Source organism: Delphinus delphis, chromosome 13 (assembly GCF_949987515.2).
Source record: "Delphinus delphis chromosome 13, mDelDel1.2, whole genome shotgun sequence".
NCBI lineage: Eukaryota > Metazoa > Chordata > Mammalia > Artiodactyla > Delphinidae > Delphinus > Delphinus delphis.
This window is the reverse complement of record NC_082695.1, coordinates 30,842,939-30,863,796: the sequence shown is the minus strand read 5'-3', so window position 1 is coordinate 30,863,796 and position 20,858 is coordinate 30,842,939. Positions and strand designations below refer to the sequence as shown.

The window sequence follows — 20,858 nt, the reverse complement described above, 5'->3', positions numbered from 1 at the left end:
GCTATTTTAAAAGTCAGTATGACTTACCACACGTTGAATACGGTAAAGAACAAAGATGCCCCAACCCAACAAAAGGAACTTGCGTTGCTGGTTTCTTGATGGTCTAGGGCTCTACCTGGTATCGTCTTAGGGGCCAACATTTTCTCCGATGGAGATGCATTAAGTAGAAATACATTATTTCTTACAGTTATCTCCTTCCCTAATGTCATGTGCGGTGCCACTCACAGTGACACTGGCACGTGGAATGCCTTTATTTGGTGCCTGGAGAGCCATTCAGCTGGCACCTGATACACTGTGGAAAACAAGATTGCCTCTCTCTCCTGTCTCAGACAAAGATCCAGAAGAAGTCAGTCTCAGGTTTTCAGCAATGAGAGAGACCTTCCTGGGTTGTAAAGAGCGTTTGCCATTGATTGCTTAGAGTTTTATCAAGCTGGGCATGACTTGTGCTTTGCTTTAGAGTTTTTCTTTCTATTCACTGCTTTAAAGACTCATTACTGCAAGATCCATGAACAGTGGCAGTGCTGGACTTTATCACCCCAAGTGCTCACTGCTCCTGGAGCAGAACGAATCCATTGGGATAGCTTTTGGGGGTAAACGAGTCATCCTGGAAATGCATTTATGATGAGATAAACTATAATTTCGTCCGTGTTTTTCAAGCGATGATATCTTTGGAATACAAATATACGGAGACTGAATTTAATGATATAACTAATACCTTGGGTGATTTTGAAGACACTCGGTTATTTTTTGTTTGTTTTTTTAACTCTTGACAATGGAGAGACTTCTAGAGCTTAATTACTACCACTTGAGAGAGTTTTTACAAGTCACTTTTAGTGCAAAAAAATCCTTTGGTGCCTATGTAGCTGTTCGAGAAAAATGAATTGCGTCCTAAAACAAACTGGGGATGTACCTACCTGAGCAGGCTTCGGTTTTAAAGATGGCTTATTTCACAGATGTGAACGCTATGCAAACCTCCCTCAGTATGCTTTTTCGTATTAACCTGAGCAAAACCATTCTCGTCAGTTCATTGCTGAAATGTTAATGTCTTCCCTGTTTTAGTAATTGATGTGCATTTAGCTCTTCTCAAGTGTCTGAAGGATGGCCTCCTGTTTGCCTTTCAGAGCCCCCTGTCCCCATCGCGCCCCCTCAGCTGGCCTCCGTGGGGGCCACCTACCTGTGGATCCAGCTCAACGCCAACTCCATCAATGGCGATGGGCCCATCGTGGCCCGGGAGGTGGAATACTGCACCGCCAGCGGGAGCTGGAGCGACCGGCAGCCAGTGGACTCCACGAGCTACAAGATCGGGCATCTCGACCCGGACACAGAGTATGAGATCAGCGTGCTTCTCACCCGGCCAGGGGAGGGTGGCACCGGTTCTCCCGGGCCCGCTCTCAGGACCAGAACCAAGTGTGCTGGTGAGTCCGGGGATGCTGGGACCGCTTGTCAGTGTCTTCTGGGTTTTGACCTGCAACCTCCGTGCAGGTGGCTCACACTTCCCTCAGCTCTGCTGGGACCCTGTCTGGGTACAAAAGGTCCCTTCACCTGTGGACAGCAACCCGATAGCCTGTGGACTTCAAACCTCAAGGCTTGGTATCTCTCAGGAGGCCTCCGCCCCCTTTTCCTCCGTTCTTAATTTACACCTTCCTAGGAGTATCACCTAATTCCTACGGGAATCATCCCAAAGTTGACAGAAGCTGTTTGCTTTAATGATGTCTGCTCATAGGTCACCGCCTCTCATCTGGGTCCCTTTGTTTTTATGTTCCCTGTTGATGTGCTTGTAGCCTCGAGGGCCTTTGGAAGGCTAGATTCCATCTTAGCGATAGCTTTAAAGCTGTGTTTTTATGGACGGATATTGAATGGAGGGGCTGCTTGCCAATGACATGGGGCCCATTTGTAAAATAAGCCAGGGTGATTTGTGGACTGCACGCCGGCTTTAAATTCTTAGATGATAAAGTTCTAATTGACTGTGCAGAGCCCGCTCTGTGGGTTGATGGAGAGAGAAATGCAGAGTCTTATAAAAATCAGACCCTAAAGAAAGAGCCCGTTAGAGGTTTGAGTGCTGTTTCTGTCTGGCTGCTCTTGGGTCGGAAGTAGAGAGAAGTGACAGGTTGGGATACCGCAGTGTTCTTTCATCATTTAAATGCAGATTCTTGCGCTGAATTGAGGGCTGAGGTGAGGAGACTCCAGACATTTTTATGGAGATAATTGATTCTTCGGGTGGCATTATTTAAGAGGACACTTATCAGTAGGTTTCGTTTCCTCTTAAGATTTCAAAGTACTCAGAGTGCAGTCTAACCCTGTCTGGTAGGAGAAATGATTAAACCTTAACAATGGTAACTGCTTCATTCTTTCTTCATAATTTGGAGTGTATAGTTTCGAAAAGTCCAAAGCTCATGGAAAAAAATTATTTTTGTAAAACTATTTTTGTTAGAAGAGGGAACAGGACCCTTTCTCTTCTTGGGGTATGTGCTGTTGGGCCTGCCTTGTCCACCCAGGTCTGTTTCCCATGTCCCACGCCCCCATGGTCACATCACGCTCAGCGCAGAGCCTCTGGTCTAAGAACTGTGGTGATTCCCACAGCCGCCATGGGTGGTCCAAGGAGAAAGGAGTTTGACAACACTTTCTCTTCCTCACTTCTCTATACCATGTCATCTCCTCTCTCTCTTTCACTGAATAAAATTTCCCTGCCTTTTTTGAAATAATTTATCATCTGTCGTAATGCAAACAATAGCTGTGTAACCCTGTATCTATCACTTTACAATATAAGAATTGTCTTCCAATCTGTTATTTATTTTATAACTGCCTCTTGAAGTCTCTGGGGCCAATACTGTGACCCCCTTACTAGGGGCAGGGAAATAGAAGCCCCTGCGGTCCTCCCCGCATCTGTGAGCAATAAGTTTGCGTTCTTTCCGTCAGCGTTATTTTGAGGAATCCTGTTTGGGGGCATGGTGCTAGATCGTCTTCCTTCCTCTCCAAAAGAAGGTTAGAATCCCATTGTCTAGGCTGGAGAAAGGACCCAATCTGTCCTTCTAGTCACTGACACCCCACCTACCTATTGTTTTCAGTTCTGTTCTTTTGTCTTTTCTCCTGGTTTTGTGCCTGTACATTTCAGGTATCAACATGATTATTGTCTACATTTCCCCTAAATATAAGGCATGCATATCTGTTTTCAGGAAGCCTTTTTGTTATGGCTGCATGATGTGTGAATGTAGAAACTTTCATAGTAGAATGGCAGTCCTTTTTTAAAACATTAAAACCAATCCTGAATGGATATCTGCATGCCAGCCCTGTGCCTTAGAGGTTTAATCTCACTTAAGCAAGGAAGCCTGATGAGAAAGCAGGCTTTTTCCTCTTACCATTTGTAACCTGCCGTGGACACTGTCGCGTACCTGTCCTGCACGGGGATTGAGCATTTTTGAAAAAGCTGTGGTCGAACAAGTCAATCTTAGGAAATAGAAATATGTTAGGTGAGAGGGTCAAAGCTAGAAATGAGAGGGGGAGATGCTGGGTGGGTGAGGAAAGGGAAGTTGAATGAGCCTTTTAATGTCAGAAGAAATACAGTTTCACCCTTTGTTGAACTGAGACTTTTGAGAAAATCTGCAGGAGAGCTTGTTGACTGCTCAGGTGAGCCGTGTGAAATCGTGGTATGCAGGACGGAATGAAAAGGGGGAAGGTGGATGCTACACACTCTAGACTGAAAAATGTGCTAACAGTCCCGGCCTCTTCCTCGGATGGTTCGCGAGTGTTTAGGGTTCAGCAAGAGCGAGTCATGGATCTCAAAACCTGAGAGAGACACTGAGCATTCTGCAAAGCAGATGGAAGATGGAAAACGGCCTTGGCCAGGCATGAACAGTGGATGAATCTAATAGGGTGACAGGTAATAGGAATAATTGGGCATCCATCCCATGTGGTTTAAAAGACCAAGAGTGTGTGTCTGGAATTAGAGTAATAAAAGTTAGCAGCAGCACATATAAAAAAAGAGATTGAGAATTAGGTTTAAATACGTATGCATCTACAGTACGGTCCATATTCTGTTAATCACTCTGTAATGCTGTTGCCTCACCACCCCCTCCAAAAAACAAAACCAAAAAACGAACAAACAAAAAACCCTAAGGTAAGTGTAGGTTGCATTAAGAAAGCAAAGCCTATGTTGTAGGTGGTGATAGTCTTTTTCTGCCAGTGCTGGGAAGCCTCCCTAATATTGTCACACTTACTTCTGGTCCCCACATTTTAAGAGAGAAAGCACAGAATAGATTGTGCTCAAGGGAAAGCACCCAGGATAGGAAATGTTCTGGAACTTTGCTCAACCACCGAGGAATGATGGAAGAATTGAGAAAGAGAGTGGGGACGAGCAGGGTGTCTGTGCAGATTTGACGAGAGCTAAGTCATGCATAATGAGTTTCCAGTGGCTGGTGGGTTCAGGCAGAACCTGGCATTGCAGAAGGAGATTCTATACTCGTGAGAGGATTGAGCTGGCTGAACCTGAAGGCCTCTTCAACATGAAGAGTCTTATGTTCTCTTTCTAGTGAAATGATCCAGTGTATATTTCTACCCCGAACGTCTCGGAGTTCACTTTTATTTTATCCTTTTCCAAATTCTCCCTAATCATGCATATCGAGTGCTCTGCTGGGCAGTGGAGGTCTGTGATGACGTTTGCAAAAATCTGAGCAAACGGGGGGAAAACCAGTGAGTTTTTCATACAGCTAAACAGGTTAAATTTGAAAGACTGACTCTTATTCTGAGCTTCCAGCCTGGTTTTATGCTAAAATATCACTTTCATGAGATGCCAGTGCCTGAGGATACTACAGCTGGAGTCAGCAGTTGAGAATTTGGGCTCTGGTACCAGGCTGCCTGCGTTTGAGTCCTGGCTCTGCACGGAGCTAGACATGTGACCTTGGGAAGACTTCGTACCTTTTCTGAGTTTCTCTTGTCTTATCTATGAAACAGGGGTGATAATAATAGTGTTGTATCTCCTAGTGTGGCTGTGAAGCCTGAAGGAGCTAATGTGCATGTAAGATGCCTAGGACAGAACCTTACACGTCACAAGTAGTCAATACAAGTTAACTGCCCGTGGCGAAAAAAAAATTATCTTTTAACATTTTCATTCAAAAGAATTAGATGTTGGCAACCTGATTTTGTTGCCTGAGATTACTTATCTGGTAAATCGAAAATCGGAGGGATACAGTTTTATATTTGGACTCAGAGAATCCCCTGCAGTTGGGCATTGCATCCATGCCAGACGCCATTCTCTGATTCTTTTTCTATCAAATCTATTTCTTTTGGACAAGCTCTGTTTTCATTTCGGTGCTGCACCCATGGGGCCTGTCCTGTCACGCTGTGGTGACACCCACGAAACCGTATTTCGTTTCATGCATTGAAATGGAAAGATCACTGTTTATGACCCATCTCTGTGCCCTGGAATTGATTTTCATGTGTGGCTCGTATATGCGATCTCATCACCTGGTCATATTTCTTTCAAGAATCGTACGGGAGCACACTGCCAGACCTCTTGCTTCTTATGCTTCTGAAAATTATTTTCAGATATATGCACAGGCTCTTGCACGTGTGACCCTGATCAAATCACTTGGCTTCTCTGATTCTCCAGATAGGAGCCCTCGACACCTGCCCTGATAATATCAAAGGTGTTTTTGAAGATCGGGTTAGACATTATCTGTAAAGGTATTTTAAACATGAGAAAAGGCCCTGCCGACATGGGATATTAAAAATGGTTATAGTCAGGAGCTACTTTGAAGATTTATACACATATCTACTTATTTTTCAACTTTGCATTTCAGCTATAGTTGGGAAACCTCAGAGAGCTGAAATTATTTCAGTATCCAGTGAAGCAAAATGCAATTTAGTTTGTGTTTTCTATTATATCTTATATCCTTATAACTATGTGCAGCCTGTATATCACAAGTCATTAACTGGTAGCTACTTGAAAAAGAGAAATGGGTGATGCTGTTAGCTTGATTTTCACAGTGGACTTTTTAAGTGCTTATTTGGGGATATCGCTTTTTATGTATCCTGGGTATTGTTTAACTGTGGCTAAGTGGCTTGCTAATAACTGGCACCAGGAGTTAAAACAGGATGATGGTAAACTAATGACTTAACAATTAGGATTGGTGAGAGTGAGAAGAAGCTGAACTGAAATGTGTTCTTTAGAATTAATATAACTAAAAACATTTGAAAAAAGAACGATTGCACTGTTTAAAAATTCTATGCATAAGAAATTTATTAAGCACGCATATTTGTAAGGCACTGTTCCAGGCCCTAAGGGCAGAGCAACAAGACGAGATATGGCCTTCAGAGCTGATATATTTGGGGGTATTGGAGGGAGGAATTGTACAGGCAATAAATAAATAAATATATGTACGTGCTTGTATATATAAATATATGTATATTACATGCACACACATATATAATACATTAAATGCTGTGAAGAGAAATAGGGAAAGAGATAGAGAATGGAAAGGTAGGATTTTTTTTTATTAGATTATTTTTTATTTCTAATCGTGCTAAAATAACCTAACATAAAATTTACCTTCTTAACCATTTCTAAATGTACAGTTCAGTGGCGTTCCGCACGCTCAGTCAACCTCTAAGACCTTTTCATTTTGCAAAACTGAAACTCCATACCCCTTCCCCCCACTGCCCCCCGGCAACCCCCGATCTACTTTCTGTCTCTATGAGCTTGATGGCTCGAGGTCCCTCATGTAAGTGGAATCATTCAGAATTTGTCCTTTCGTGCCTGACTTACTCACTTAGCACAGCGTCTTCAAGGTTGATCCATGTTGTAGCACGTGTGATTGCACCTTGGTAATTACTCTGATAATGTTGTATGGTGTATACTTAGTTTATGGGATTCTTTGTAAACCCCTTTGAGACTTTAAGCAATTGCATTGGTTTTCAATGAATAATTCTCGAAGTTTAAAAACGTTTTATCTTTCTGACTTGTGGAAATCTTACCTCCTAGAGCAGGTGGTAATGCTGTGCTTCCAGAGAGTTCAAGTATATGCATATAAGTGCTGCCTCAGGATGGTACAGCCATCCCATCAACAGACAGCCTTCTGTTTGTCAAGAATAACGAATGAGATAAGAAATTGGAGGGTTTTTTTAAAATAATGAACTATTCTTTCAAACTAGTAAGGGGGGGTACATTTTATGTTTGTAGAGAGGTATATATTTGTTCTGTATATGCCTAGTTAGAACCTTTTCTGTGACTGTAATAAGAACTTCGATTATGTGTTACATTAAAATGCATTTTTGTTCTACTTGGGATTTGATAAACACAGTTACAGCTACCTTGTCTATCCTACTTGCAGTGACATGAGAGATGGGCCATACTTTTCATCTACCTCAAGTCACTTCACCTTCCATTGCTCTGTGGCCTGTGAGAGAGTGAATTTATGCTCAGCCTGTGGTGGTGTACATTTCTGTGCATCTCCTGTTGTTTGCGATGGTGGTCGTACTGCTGCCCTAGAACAGATGTATTTGTGTAGCTCTCTCCTGCCTTTGCCACATGCTTGGATGGCCGTGGGGAATGTTCCATTAACTACAAGTTAATGTTCCGTGATGTCTCTTACCGTATACCCTGAGACCATCTTTAACATGCTTTATGTAGCAACACACGCAGTCCTACCAGGCCTAGTCTAAATCTCACTAGATTTAGGTTAATATTGGTTTTGGAGTATTAATTCACCATGTTTGCTAAATGTGACACAGGAGTGACTTGTTTTATTTTTAATTTTTATTGGAGTACAGTTGATTTACAATGTTGTGCTAGTTTCAGGTGTACAGCAAAGTGAATCAATTATACACATACATATATCCACTCTTTTTTAGATTCTTTTCCCATATAGGCCATACACAGTATATACTGAGTAGAGTTCCCTGTGCTATATAGTAGGTTCTCATCCGTTATCTATTTTATATATAGTAATGTGTATATGTCTATCCCAATCGTTTTAAATACTCTTGAATGGGATTCGCATATGGGAAATGGAAAGTGATGGGTTTCTTGGCAACAGGGCCTTCCATGAAGCCCAAATTGCGTGATACCTGCATTCCACTGAAGGCCGACCTCTCTGTGTCTATTTATTTATTATTCTTCATTCCTCTTGTGGGGGCAAAACAGACAGTCTGGTTGGGATGGGTCTGATCTGAATTTAAACCCTGTCAAAACTTGATTTGTGTTCTTCCTAAATCAGGGGTAGCCAGATTTTTCTTTTCTGTACAGAACTGTTGCTGGCATTGCAGTACGTCTCTGGACCCTCACAGATCACCCATGGGCACGGGGGGGCAGGTGGGAGCCCATCTAAGACCTGACAAAGGCTGAGATTCAGAATGAATACAGGCCAAGACCTCATTGGATGGAACATAATTTATTTTTCATTTAAGTTTATTTACCAGGGAAAAAAATTAAAGTGTGGTAATTCTAATTCTAAAAGAGCTCTGCCAAAGGGCAACAGGTTTTTTTTAATGCATTTCCAACACATTAAACCATTAAAACCTTTCTTTTTTTTCTTTAATTTAATTTTATTTATTTTTTTATACAGCAGGTTCTTATTAGTTATCTATATTATACATATTAGTGTATATATGTCAATCCCAATCTCCCAGTTCATCCTCCCCTCCACCCTGCTTTCCCCCCTTGGTGTCCATACATTTGTAAGAACCTTTCTTAATTATAAACATTAAAAGGGTATTAAAAAGCATCTGCCCTATTAGTCTGCAGATGTAAATACATGGCATTGGGTAGTGCATCGCAATTGGGCGGAGGACAGGTGCAGAGCAGCAATGTGGCACCTTTTTTATTATAATATATTCAGTCCCTGCCTTACAGCTTTCGTGCCCCAGAGGCTGTAATACCCAAACCTGAAACCCTGCCTTTAAACACTGAGTCAGCACTTTCCTCGTGTCTGAGCCCTAAGGCCATGGGGGGGTAGGAGGGGGATAGGGTTAGAACTATTGGGGCAACTCTGTATGAGAGGTTTGGAAAGGCCTCTAGGAAGACCAGACAGATGGAGGTGGTTGCTTTCAGAGTCCTCGTTATCCTGCCTCTGTGACTCTTTAAGTGCCCTGATAGTTCTAGAAGGTGCCAAGCAGGCCCCTTGACGGTGAAGAGTGAGCATTGCTAACAGACTTCTAGGTGTGAGGTTGAAGCCGTTGTAGGCAGCTCCCTGTGTAGCTTTGAACGCACTGAGGAGGGAAAGAAATTTAAGAGAGAGATCCAGGGATTATCAGTCAGTGGCTGTGGCTTCCCCCGGCCGTACCTCTGATGGGCCATTTGACACTGAAGAAAATCGCAGAACCCGCTGGGCTGCATTTTGTATGTCTTATCAATGAAGCACTTGACCAAATTCCTGGTTCTAGTGCTCGGATCCCATCAGTCTCTGTCAGAGGGGCTTTGCTGTCATAGAGAAACATGCTTGTGGTCAGGATTAGTCCCCTATTAAGTACCGACTTCAGCATGCTGAGTGAGCCTAAGGCCACCAGAAGGCTTAAGGATGCTTCTGCTTCCCACAGCAGTATCTTCTAGAAAGAGGAAGACACCCACTAAATCTTAACCTGGGCAGTTTTTAAAGAGACCCTGGGTCATCTAAATCTTTCCCCAAATCGCTTATATATTTAAAAAAAAAATTTAGTACTGAGAATGAAATTTTTAATTTTTATTAGAGCAAATGCCTTAGTTCCTTCTCAAACTTATGATTCAGTAGACGTCTATTTTGTGGTCTCTATGTAAGCATTTCTCATAGACTGGGTCCTCTGCATAATCAACATGCACTGCTTATTTAGGGTTTTTGTTAAGACTCAGGGCAGGACTGAACATTCTAAATTGCCTTTGTGAATATTTCGGACATATTCAGAGAAGACAATGTCCATTGGTTAACTTCTTTCACTTTAAAGTCTGCCTGACTTGGGGTGAGTGCTGACGCTGACACTAACAGCTAAAAAATATCTCAACAAATTACTAAACCTAGGAACCTAAGTTTCTAATAATTCTAGTCTGTTTTCTACCAATACCAGCACCTTCTTCATAGAGCTGTTGGGAGAATTAAATGTGCTAAATGCATGAGAAATGGTTAGCAGAGAACTTGGGTCACTCTGAAGTCTGAGTATCGGGTTGGCCAACAAGTTTGTTCGGATCTTTACATACTGTGTTGAGGAAAACCCAATAGGTCTGCTAGCAAATTCTGATAAAACGAATACACTTATTGCGACTGAGGATACACACTATTATGGCAAAATCTTCCAATAGGACATTTAAGCTGGTCAGATGGGTTTTGGTTGACCCACTCACCAAATTGCTTTAAGTAAAACAAAAAATAGATGTACGTCCTCAAGCTAATGTCAAAAGCTGTTGCAATATTCACTGGAACCTGGGAAAACGGTGCATTTTTGACTCTTCCCATGTTGTTGGGAAAAAGCACAGTGACCCAAAGTCCCTGAAGGGTGGCAAAGAAATAGGATAACTGTGAAGGCTTTATTCACGTTTGAGGCATCAGTCTGCAGTGGTGGTTGCCATTATTAGTGACCCAGTGAGTGTTTTTGACATGTTAGCCCTTGGAAGAGCACTGCCCCAGGCCCTAACACCTCTGAGTTTGCAGTTAACACCCAAAGCCTGAGAAGCACAGCGTGATTAGAGCAATAAGGCAGCCTCTCACTGTGATGGAGGCATCCTGGCGGATGTCTTCCCCTTTGCCCATTTACCTGCAGACATCAGGAAGGTATATAAGACCCTCATGGAATGAGATTGGAGGTGAGGGTCCTGATGCTGTGGATATAAGGGACTGAAGTGTGCACAGGTAAATTCTTCCCCTGTGGACTGCTTCTGAGACAGGCTCTACCTGGCTTCTGAGCCCCTGACCCAAGAGCAGAAAGAATTAGTCTCAGTATGACCTTTGTCTTCAGGACATTTCAGGAAAAGTTCACGCACCCTTAACTCGCCAGGTTCGCTCTGGGTTTGTGCCTCAAACGCAGCAAATCCAATTTCACAAATTGGGAAATAGATGGATTTTATCTTTGACCTCATAGGTCCCGTGTGCTTCTATCCATCTTGCCTAGGCAGGCTCAGATTCGTCCTCCTCTTATCACACCAGCTCTCAGCTCATTTGTCCTCTTTAATGTGGATGGATAACTCATTGGAACACATTCAGTGGCATTTGGGCTCCGATTAGAACTTGCCTGCTTCATCTGTAAGGGTAATGTCGCTCCCGTTGTTACAAACTAAATTAAAAAGAAGTAAAATAAATGAGAGCTAAAACTTGCAGAGTGATAACAACAGATTATGAAAGCTTGATGATATGTCACAATTTTAGTTTATGAGGGTTAACCACATTCCTGTGTTTGGGTAATATTGTTATAAATTAATTTTAAGAATACAAAGAACCGGTAATTGCATTACCTATTAGAATAAATTTTGAGTGAATAGAAAGCTTTAAAAATGAATAATGCATATAAATGAAATTAAAACTACAAATAGCAGAAATTTTATTAGGAAGTATGGTTATACCTATTATTAAAATAAGAAAAATAATAGAACAGTTTGAGATCAAGATTGCTGATCTTCCATCCATGTTATTACCTTTGTAGAATGAGTAATGTAAGTAATATAATCTACTCAGGTAAAATATTTCTATTGACCAAATAGCAATATTTCTTTCTTACAGATCTAGACAAGTGACTATAGACATGGATTTATAGCTGGCATTGAAAACTCTTTCTAGCATATATTAGCAGTAGAAAAGATACAGGTATTAACATATATTTCCGTTAGGTGTTATATATTGTTACATATTTACTATTCTTTAGCTAGACTATATTGCTCTTAAGTTGGATCATGAATTCATCATACGTAACATTTTATTTGTTAATGTTTGTAGCTTGTTGATCTATTTTAATTACTGAATTCATAGGTACCATATAAGAAGGCAAAAATTACGGAAATATATAGTGAAGAAGGTCATAGATTTCCTCATCTTTCTTGCAGTACCTTTCTTGGGGATAATACTTGGGTGTTTATCTTTGCACATCTCTCTCTATGCCCATTTAGACATATAAATATCAATCTATGTCCCAAGTCTCTTACTTACTAGTTCTAACAACGTGATATTATATTGTACGTAAGGTTCTGCAGTTTGATTTCACATCAGTCAGTACTCTCTGAACATCTCTTTAGTGGCTGGAGTCCAGTGCAATACTTATATATCTTTAACTCACTCTTAGTAGTAGCGACTTATTATTATGAAATATGGATACCCTAATTATTCAGCCCTTTGCCCTTTTTTTTTTTACATCTTTATTGGAGTATAATTGCTTTAAAATGGTGTGTTAGTTTCTGCTTTATAACAAAGTGAATCAGTTATACATATACATATGTTCCCATATCTCTTCTCTCTTGTGTCTCCCTCCCTCCCAATCCCACACTTCTAGGTGGTCACAGGGCACCGAGCTGATCTCCCTGTGCTATGCGGCCGCTTCCCACTAGCTATCTGTTTTACGTTTGGTAGTGTATATATGTCCATGCCACTCTCTCGCTTTGTCAGAGCTTACCCTTCCCCCTCCTCATATCCTCAAGTCCATTCTCTAGTAGGTCTGTGTCTTTATTCCTGTCTTATCCCTAGGTTCTTCATGACATTTTTCTTTCTTAAATTCCATATATATGTGTTAGCATACAATATTTGTCTTTCTCCTTCTGACTTACTTCACTCTGTATGACAGACTCTAGGTGCATCCACCTCATTACAAATAGCTCAATTACGTTTCTTTTTATGGCTGAGTAATATTCCATTGTACATATGTGCCACATCTTCTTTATCCAGTCATCCGATGATGGACACTTAGGTTGTTTCCATCTCCTGGCTATTGTAAATAGAGCTGCAATGAACATTTTGATACATGACTCTTTTTGAATTATGGTTTTCTCAGGGTATATTCCCAGTAGTGGGACTGCTGGGTCATATGGTAGTTCTATTTGTAGTTTTTTAAGGAACCTCCATACTGTTCTCCATAGTGGCTGTACCAATTCACGTTCCCACCAGCAGGGCAAGTGTTCCGTTTTCTCCACACCCTCTCCAGCATTTATTGTTTCTAGATTTTTTGATGATGGCCATTCTGACTGGTGTGAGATGATATCTCATTGTAGTTTTGATTTGCATTTCTCTAATGATTAATGATGTTGAGCATTCTTTCATGTGTTTGTTGGCAGTCTGTATATCTTCTTTGGAGAAATGTCTATTTAGGTCTTCTGCCCATTTTTGGATTCGGTTGTTTGTTTTTTTGTTATTGAGCTGCATGAGCTGCTTATAAATCTTGGAGATTAATCCTTTGTCAGTTACTTCATTTGCAAATGTTTTCTCCCATTCTGAGGGTTGTCTTTTGGTCTTGTTTATGGTTTCCTTTGCTGTGCAAAAGCTTTGAAGTTTCATTAGGTTCCATTTGTTTATTTTTATTTCCATTTCTCTAGGAGGTGGGTCAAAAAGAATCTCGCTGTGATTTATGTCATAGAGTGTTCTGCCTAAGTTTTCCTCTAAGAGTTTGATAGTTTCTGGCCTTACCTTTAGGTCTTTAATCCATTTTGAGCTTATTTTTGTGTATGGTGTTAGGGAGTGATCTAATCTCATACTTTTACATGTACCTGTCCAGTTTTCCCAGCACCACTTATTGAAGAGGCTGTCCTTTCTCCACTGTACATTCCTGCCTCTTTTATCAAAGATAAGGAGACCATATGTGCATGGGTTTATCTCTGGGCTTTCTATCCTGTTCCATTGATCTGTCTTTCTGTTTTTGTGCCAGTAGCATACTGTCTTGATTACTGTAGCTTGTAGTATAGTCTGAAGTCAGGGAGCCTGATTCCTCCAGCTCCATTTTTCGTTCTCAAGATTGCTTTGGTTATTCGGGGTCTTTTGTGTTTCCATACAAATTGTGAAATTTTTTGTTCTAGTTCTGTGAAAAATGCCAGTGGTAGTTTGATAGGGATTGCATTGAATCTGTAGATTGCTTTGGGTAATAGAGTCATTTTCACAATGTTGATTCTTCCAATCCAAGAACATGGTATATCTCTCCATGTATTTGTATCATCTTTAATTTCTTTCATCAGTGTCTTATAATTTTCTGCATACAGGTCTCTTGTCTCCTTAGGTAAGCTTATTCCTAGATATTTTATTCTTTTTGTTGCAGTGGTAAATGGGAGTGTTTTCTTGATTTCACTTTCAGATTTTTCAACATTAGTGTATAGGAATGCCAGAGATTTCCGTGCATAAATTTTGTATCCTGCTACTTTACCAGATTCATTGATGAGCTCTAGTAGTTTTCTGGTAGCATCTTTAGGATTCTCTATGTATAGTATCATGTCATCTGCAAACAGTGACAGCTTTACTTCTTCTTTTCCGATTTGAATTCCTTTTATTTCCTTTTCTTCTCTGATTGCTGTGGCTAAAACTTCCAAAACTATGTTGAATAAGAGTGGTGAGAGTGGGCAACCTTGTCTTGTTCCTGATCTTAGAGGAAATGCTTTCAGTTTCTCACCATTGAGAACAATTTTGCCTGTGGGTTTGTCATATATGGCCTTTATTATGTTGAGGTAAGTACCCTCTATGCCCACTTTCTGGAGGGTTTTTATCATAAATGGGTGTTGAATTTTGTCGAAAGCTTTTTCTGCATCTATTGAGATGATCATATGGTTTTTATTCTTCTGTTTGTTAATATGGTGTATCACATTGATTGATGTGCGTATATTGAAGAATCCTTGCATTCCTGGGCTAAACCCCACTTGAGCATGGTGTATGATCCTTTTAATGTGCTGCTGGCTTCTGTTTGCTAGTATTTTGTTGAGGATTTTTGCATCTATGTTCCTCAGAGATATTGGCCTGTAGTTTTCTTTTTTTGTGACATCTTTGTCTGGTTTTGGTATCAGGGTGATGGTGGCCTCGTAGAATGAGTTTGGCAGTGTTCCTCCCTCTGCTATATTTTGGAAGAGTTTGAGAAGAATAGGTGTTAGCTCTTCTCTAAATGTTTGATAGAATTCACCTGTGAAGCCATCTGGTCCTGGACTTTTGTTTGTTGGAAGTTTTTAAATCACAGTTTTAATTTCAGTGCTTTTGATTGGTCTGTTTATATTTTCTGTTTCTTTCTGGTTCAGTCTTGGAAGGTTTTGCTTTTCTAAGGATTTGTCCATTTCTTCCAGGTTGTGCATATTTTTAGCATAGAGTTGCTTGTAGTAATCTCTCATGATCCTTAGTATTTCTGCAATGTCAGTTGTTACTTCTCCTTTTTCATTTCTAATTCTGTTGACTTGAGTCTTCTCCCTTTTTTTCTTGATGAGTCTGGCTAATGGTTTATCAATTTTGTTTATCTTCTCAAAGACCCAGCTTTTAGTTTTATTGATCTTTGCTATCGTTTCCTTCATTTCTTTTTCATTTATTTCTAATCTGATCTTTATGATTTCTTTCCTTCTGCTAACTTTGGGGTTTCTTGTTCTTCCTTCTCTAATTGCTTTTGGTGTAAGTTTGGGTTGTTTATTTGAGATGTTTCTTGAGGTAGGATTGTATTGCTGTAAATTCCCTCTTAGAACTGCTTTTGCTGCATCCCATAGGTTTTGGTTGACCTTATTTTTAATCATCACGTTATCTATTTCTATCTTTAGGATGCTATTACAATCTTTTCCTTTTCAATTTGTAGGAGTCTTTTATATAGTAGGGTTATTAACTACTTGTCTGTTATATGTTTTCTAAATATTTTCCCTCATTCTACCATTTGTCTTTTGACTTTATTCATGATACATTTTGTTGAAGAGAAATGTATACATTTTGTATAGTTAAATCTGTCAATCATAGCCTTTAGAACTATCCATATATCTTAATATATGATTAAATTATCACTAGAATTTAAATCAATCTAAATATATTTATTCTAGGTAGATGGTGAGATATGCAGTCACTTTTACTAATCAAACTGTTATTTTTCCAGCGGCTTGTTTTCCAGTCTTGTTTTAGAAGGTACTTCCACATTTTCTTTGAATATTTTAAAGATCGTTAATTTTCATACTTCAGTCTTCAACCAGTGAAATTCTGGTCCAAAAGACATTCAAAGAAGACCACAGGGCTGGGGAGGCTTCTGGAAAAGGTTCCTTTGCTCTTTAATGACGTACAAGGAGAAAGAGTCCTTTTTCGCCTTCGGATGTTATGTGATGTGGCATCCAGGAATGCAGCAGGCATCAAACAACCCCAGGGGAACCAGCTAAAAGGACAGCCAGTGGGAAAGCTGAGTAGACATAACTGAGTTAAAATACCCTGCACACGTCATTTTGGTTCCCCCCTCCCTATGGTCCCTCTCTTCCTCCTATCCTTCCTTTATTCAGCAACTATTTATGGAGACCTTCTTATTTGATAACCACTCTCCTAGGCATGGAGGACACAGTGGTAGAACACATGAGCACTGGCCCTCATGGACACAGTTTCAATCTATAAAGTCGTCCGTTTGTTTTGCAGCACACGCACATATTTATCTGGACGAAAGCTTGCAGAGAGTCCCAGGATAGCTGTAGGGAGGAGGTTCTAAAAGGAAACATAAACATTAGGGCACAGAGGAACTTTAGAAATAAATTGTTTTAATCAGGATGCTTTGGGCTGCAAGTAACATAAAGCCTGCTCATACAAACTAACCAAAAAGGAAATGTATCAACTTGGAGTAAGAGGTAGCCCATAGATAAGTCACACTTTGCAGTTTGTTGATTTAGTGGCTCAGTAATATTACCAGGGACATGAGATCCTTCCAAACCTCTTCTGTGTCAGCTCCAACCCAAAGATGGTCCTCTTCATGGCCATGGGGAAAACATGCTTTGTTCATAGCTATTGGAGGGGGAGAGAACCTTTCCCAAACCTAGAATATAACTCCTTTCTTTCAATCTGTTAGGCCAACTTAGGACCAATAATAACAACCAGTAAATTTTTTTTGAGCTGATTTACTTAGTGTCCTTATTCTCAAATGTTAATGTACTTTGATGATGTTGGTGGTATACATCAGAAGCACCTGGAAGGCTTTTAAAAGATTGCTGGATCCCACTCCAGAGTTTATGATTCAGTAGGTTTGGGGTTGGGCTCAGCAAGTTACATTTCTGCCAAATTCCCAAGTGATGCTGAGTTGCTGGTTGAGACTGACTTGGAGCAATAAAGATGCAGTCTTGCACTAGACACCTATTAGAATGTCCAAAATCCAGAACGCTGACACCACCACCTGCTGGTGAGGATGTGGAGCAACAGGAACTCTCATTCAGTGCTGATGGGAATGCAAAATGGTGCAGCCACTCTGGAATACAGCTCCACACTTTCTTACAAAACTAGAAGTATATTACCACACAATCCAGCAGGAGTGCTCATTGATATTTACCCAAAGAAGTGATAAACTTATGTCCACCCAAAAACCCGCCCAAGGATGTTTATAGCAGCTTTATTCATAGTTCCAAAACTTGGAAGCAACCAGGATCTCCCTTGGTAGGTGATTGGACAAATAACCTGTAGTCCATCCAGGCAAGTGAATATTATTCAGCGCTAAAGAGAAATGAGCTATCAAGTCATGAAAATATATGAAGGAAATTTAAATGCATATTACCAAGTGAAGGTAGCTAATACGGAAAGGCTACGTATGTACAATTCCTACTGTGTGACATTCTAGAAAAGGCAAAACTATGGAGACAGTAAAAAGATCAGTGGTTGCCAGGAGGTAGAAGGGAGGGAGTGATGAGGCAGAACAGAGGGGATTTTTTTTTCATTTTTTTATATTTATTTTTATTTTTCATTTTTTTTACATCTTTATTGGAGTATAATTGTTTTACAATGGTACACTACCAAACGTAAAACAGATAGCTAGTGGGAAGCAGCCGCATAGCACAGGGAGACCAGCTCGGTGCTTTGTGACCACCTAGAGGGGTGGGATAGGGAGGGTGGGAGGGAGGGAGACGCCGAGGGGATTTTTAGGGCGGTAGAAATATTCTGTTTGATACTGTAATGGTGGGTACATGCCACTGTACATTTGTCCAAACCCATAGCAAGTAGGACACGAACAGTGAACCCTAATGTAATCAGTGGACTCTGGGTGATAATGTCCTGTTCATGTAGGTTCATCAGTGGCAACAAATGTCCCATCTGGTGGGGTAAGTTGATAGTGGGGAGGCTGTGCTTGTATAGGGCAAGAGGCATATGGGAAAGCTCTGTACTTGCTGCCTAAATTTTGCTGTGAGTCTAAAACTGCTCTAAAATAAAAGAAAGAAAAAGATATATGCTTGGGTCTATGGATGGGATGAGCCATACCTAAGCTACAAGGTGTGGAGAACTAAATAACTATTGAAAAATTGGGTAAGGTTTATTCCCGATCTTGAATAAATGTGTTCAAGGTTGTTAGTACTCTGTATGAATCAAAATTGAGATCTGCAAAGAAACTTGCTTTTTTTTTTAATTTTTTTAAGATGATTGATTTTTAGCAGGATACTAGTAGAATTCACCCTTGGGATCAGTTGGAAATCTATTTTTCATACTGAGTGTGTCTCTAACCTTGACTCCACTTATAATGAGAGAAATGTATAACACCTGAGTTGTTTAGAGGCTGTTGGGATGCCGTTCTCCATAGGTTTCTCACGCTTCTGCACATTTTACCAGTGGAAGCACTGATGGTCTTTGTTCTGGGCTATCTTTTTAAGGATGCTGGTATAGCGAACAGCTGCGGGAGACAGAGGCAGCGCCTGCTTCTGAAGAGGGCAGGCTGTCTTCCTGTTCAGTATAATAAATGCCTCTCTCTGGAGCAAAGGACAAACAGGTGTGCTTATAGCCAAGTAAGAGATTTGGATTCCCTGAGCTCAGGGTCCCTCAGGCGTAACACAAACCTACTGCGTGGGTAGCACAGCCTGGCCCCTCACTGTTGCCCTCATGGAACTTTGGGGACAAGGGGTGATGAGAGAAGCTTGAAGCTCATGCCACTTGTCAGTAATGAAGTCCTTCATCTCTGACCCAAGAATCTCATGTCTTCTGCTAACGTACATGAAACTGGGGCAGGCAACTCGTTAATTTGAAAGTTGGGTAAAGTCTCAGACCCTTCAAAGTTCTTGATGTATGTACTTAGAAGAAAAAAAAGTTAGTTCTTTATAATGTCATCTGACTTCTACCTTTTGATGAGTAGGAAATTGAGACCTGGATAAGCGAAGCGACTTAACACAAGTGCACAGTGAATCTATTTACGCAAGTGCACAGTGAGTCTGTTTGCACAAGGGCACAGGGAGTCCGTTTACACAAGTGCACAGTTGCAGAAGCTGCTTTCAGAGCCAGCCCTTGAGTCAATCAGCTCACTCTGCTTTGCCCCTCACCACAAAACGGGGCTCTGTGAGTACAGCCCACAGCCCGGGTTTAGAGTTGATTTAAGGATGTAATGAGACAATAAGAATTCCTCATTTCAAGAGAGAACCAGATAGAGTTGACATAAGCTGAGTGAGGTGGTTAGTTGTAGAGAGTGCAGAGCTGTAACCTGACAGGGTGATTCAGCACTAAGAGATGCTTGGAGGAGTAAAAGATCATTATCAGCCAGGCTCACTGAGCTCTCACCCTTCTAAGAACTACAAAGTGAGATCGGTTGGCCTTCCCTGTTATTTCTTGATTTCTGTGTTTGCTGACTGCTGCCATTCTGAGGCCGGGTGCTGATGTATTTTACATTATAAAGTGGGGCTCTGTTCGACCCACAGGTATTAATATGCCTCATAGCTGGTAGGGTGTGCAGACTTAGCAAGGTGGTCCTGTTGAAGGTTTTTGCCCTCATTGAAACTCTGGCACATTAGCAAGGCCATGCTGCTCACTTATTAGGTGTATGTTGGTATAGCTCGTCTTGTTTTTACATGGTAGCATGTATCTTTTTCTCTTTTGAAATAATTTCTTTGTAGTACTACTTTGTAGTAGAAATCGTAACTCTTCTATATTTTATCAATAGTATTCCTGACCCTTCTAGCATACCGATCACATCTCAGCTTCAGTTATTAAAAAGGTTGATATCATAATAGTAAGGTTAGGATTTTGACTGTTATGAAGGGTCTATGAGCAGATGACACAGTCATCTTTCATATAAATTCCAATATGGCTTCATAATTTTTTGAAAACAAAGACACATCTCTCCACCTCAGAACTGCCTATAGCTACTTTTTAAAAACAAAGCCTCACCATGGAAGCTGACAGAACGTGGCCCTGGGCTCTGCGCCTGGGTTTTCACTGAGCCCCAGGCCCGTGGCAGAGAAAAGAATGTTATCTGGGTGACCTGTCTATAAGCTGGTTATTGATTCCACCGTGGTATTGAAGCTCTCGCTGTAGCCAAAGTGAAAACAAAAGTGAGGCCAGAGAGGTGATTTCTGCAGATGATCTGGATCCAACAGACAGAGGAAATCATTGACAGGCCCTGCCACCGTTGTAGCTTCCTTCTCTGGCCACCTTTGTCTAACTCTAAGTATATAAAACACACAAACGTTCCAAGAACCGCACAACTTCTGAGAATGATTTCTAAAGAAATCAGTAATAGAGGTCACTATATTTTAAATTATTAGGGATTTGGGAAGCAGAAATACCGACAGTTAGCAATTACAATTCTTCCTAATAAGTTTACCACTTGGGCACCATTGGAAACATTTAAATAACAGGTTCAGAAAGGTAAACCTAAGCTACTCTTTTGGACAGATTATGAATCTATGGTATTTCATTTGAGACAGATAGCTAACATGTTACGTGATGTGTTTATTAGTTCAAATGAAAAATATTTATGTTAAACCTTCTTTTTCCAGAGAAAGTGTAGAGCCTATAATATATTTGCATTACTTATCTTTTTTCAGCAGT

At 40.7% G+C, this 20,858-nt stretch overlaps 1 protein-coding gene across 2 annotated transcripts in view; it reads left to right on the top strand.

Annotated features, from left to right (window-relative positions):
* Window positions 1-20,858, top strand: part of PTPRM (protein tyrosine phosphatase receptor type M) — a 745,004-nt gene that overhangs the window by 327,382 nt on the left and 396,764 nt on the right. For both annotated transcript variants that reach the window (XM_060028688.2, XM_060028687.2), the window contains exon 7: window positions 1,122-1,415. In XM_060028688.2, coding sequence (XP_059884671.1) covers window positions 1,122-1,415 — 294 coding nt within the window. The remainder of the gene's footprint in view (window positions 1-1,121; window positions 1,416-20,858) is intronic.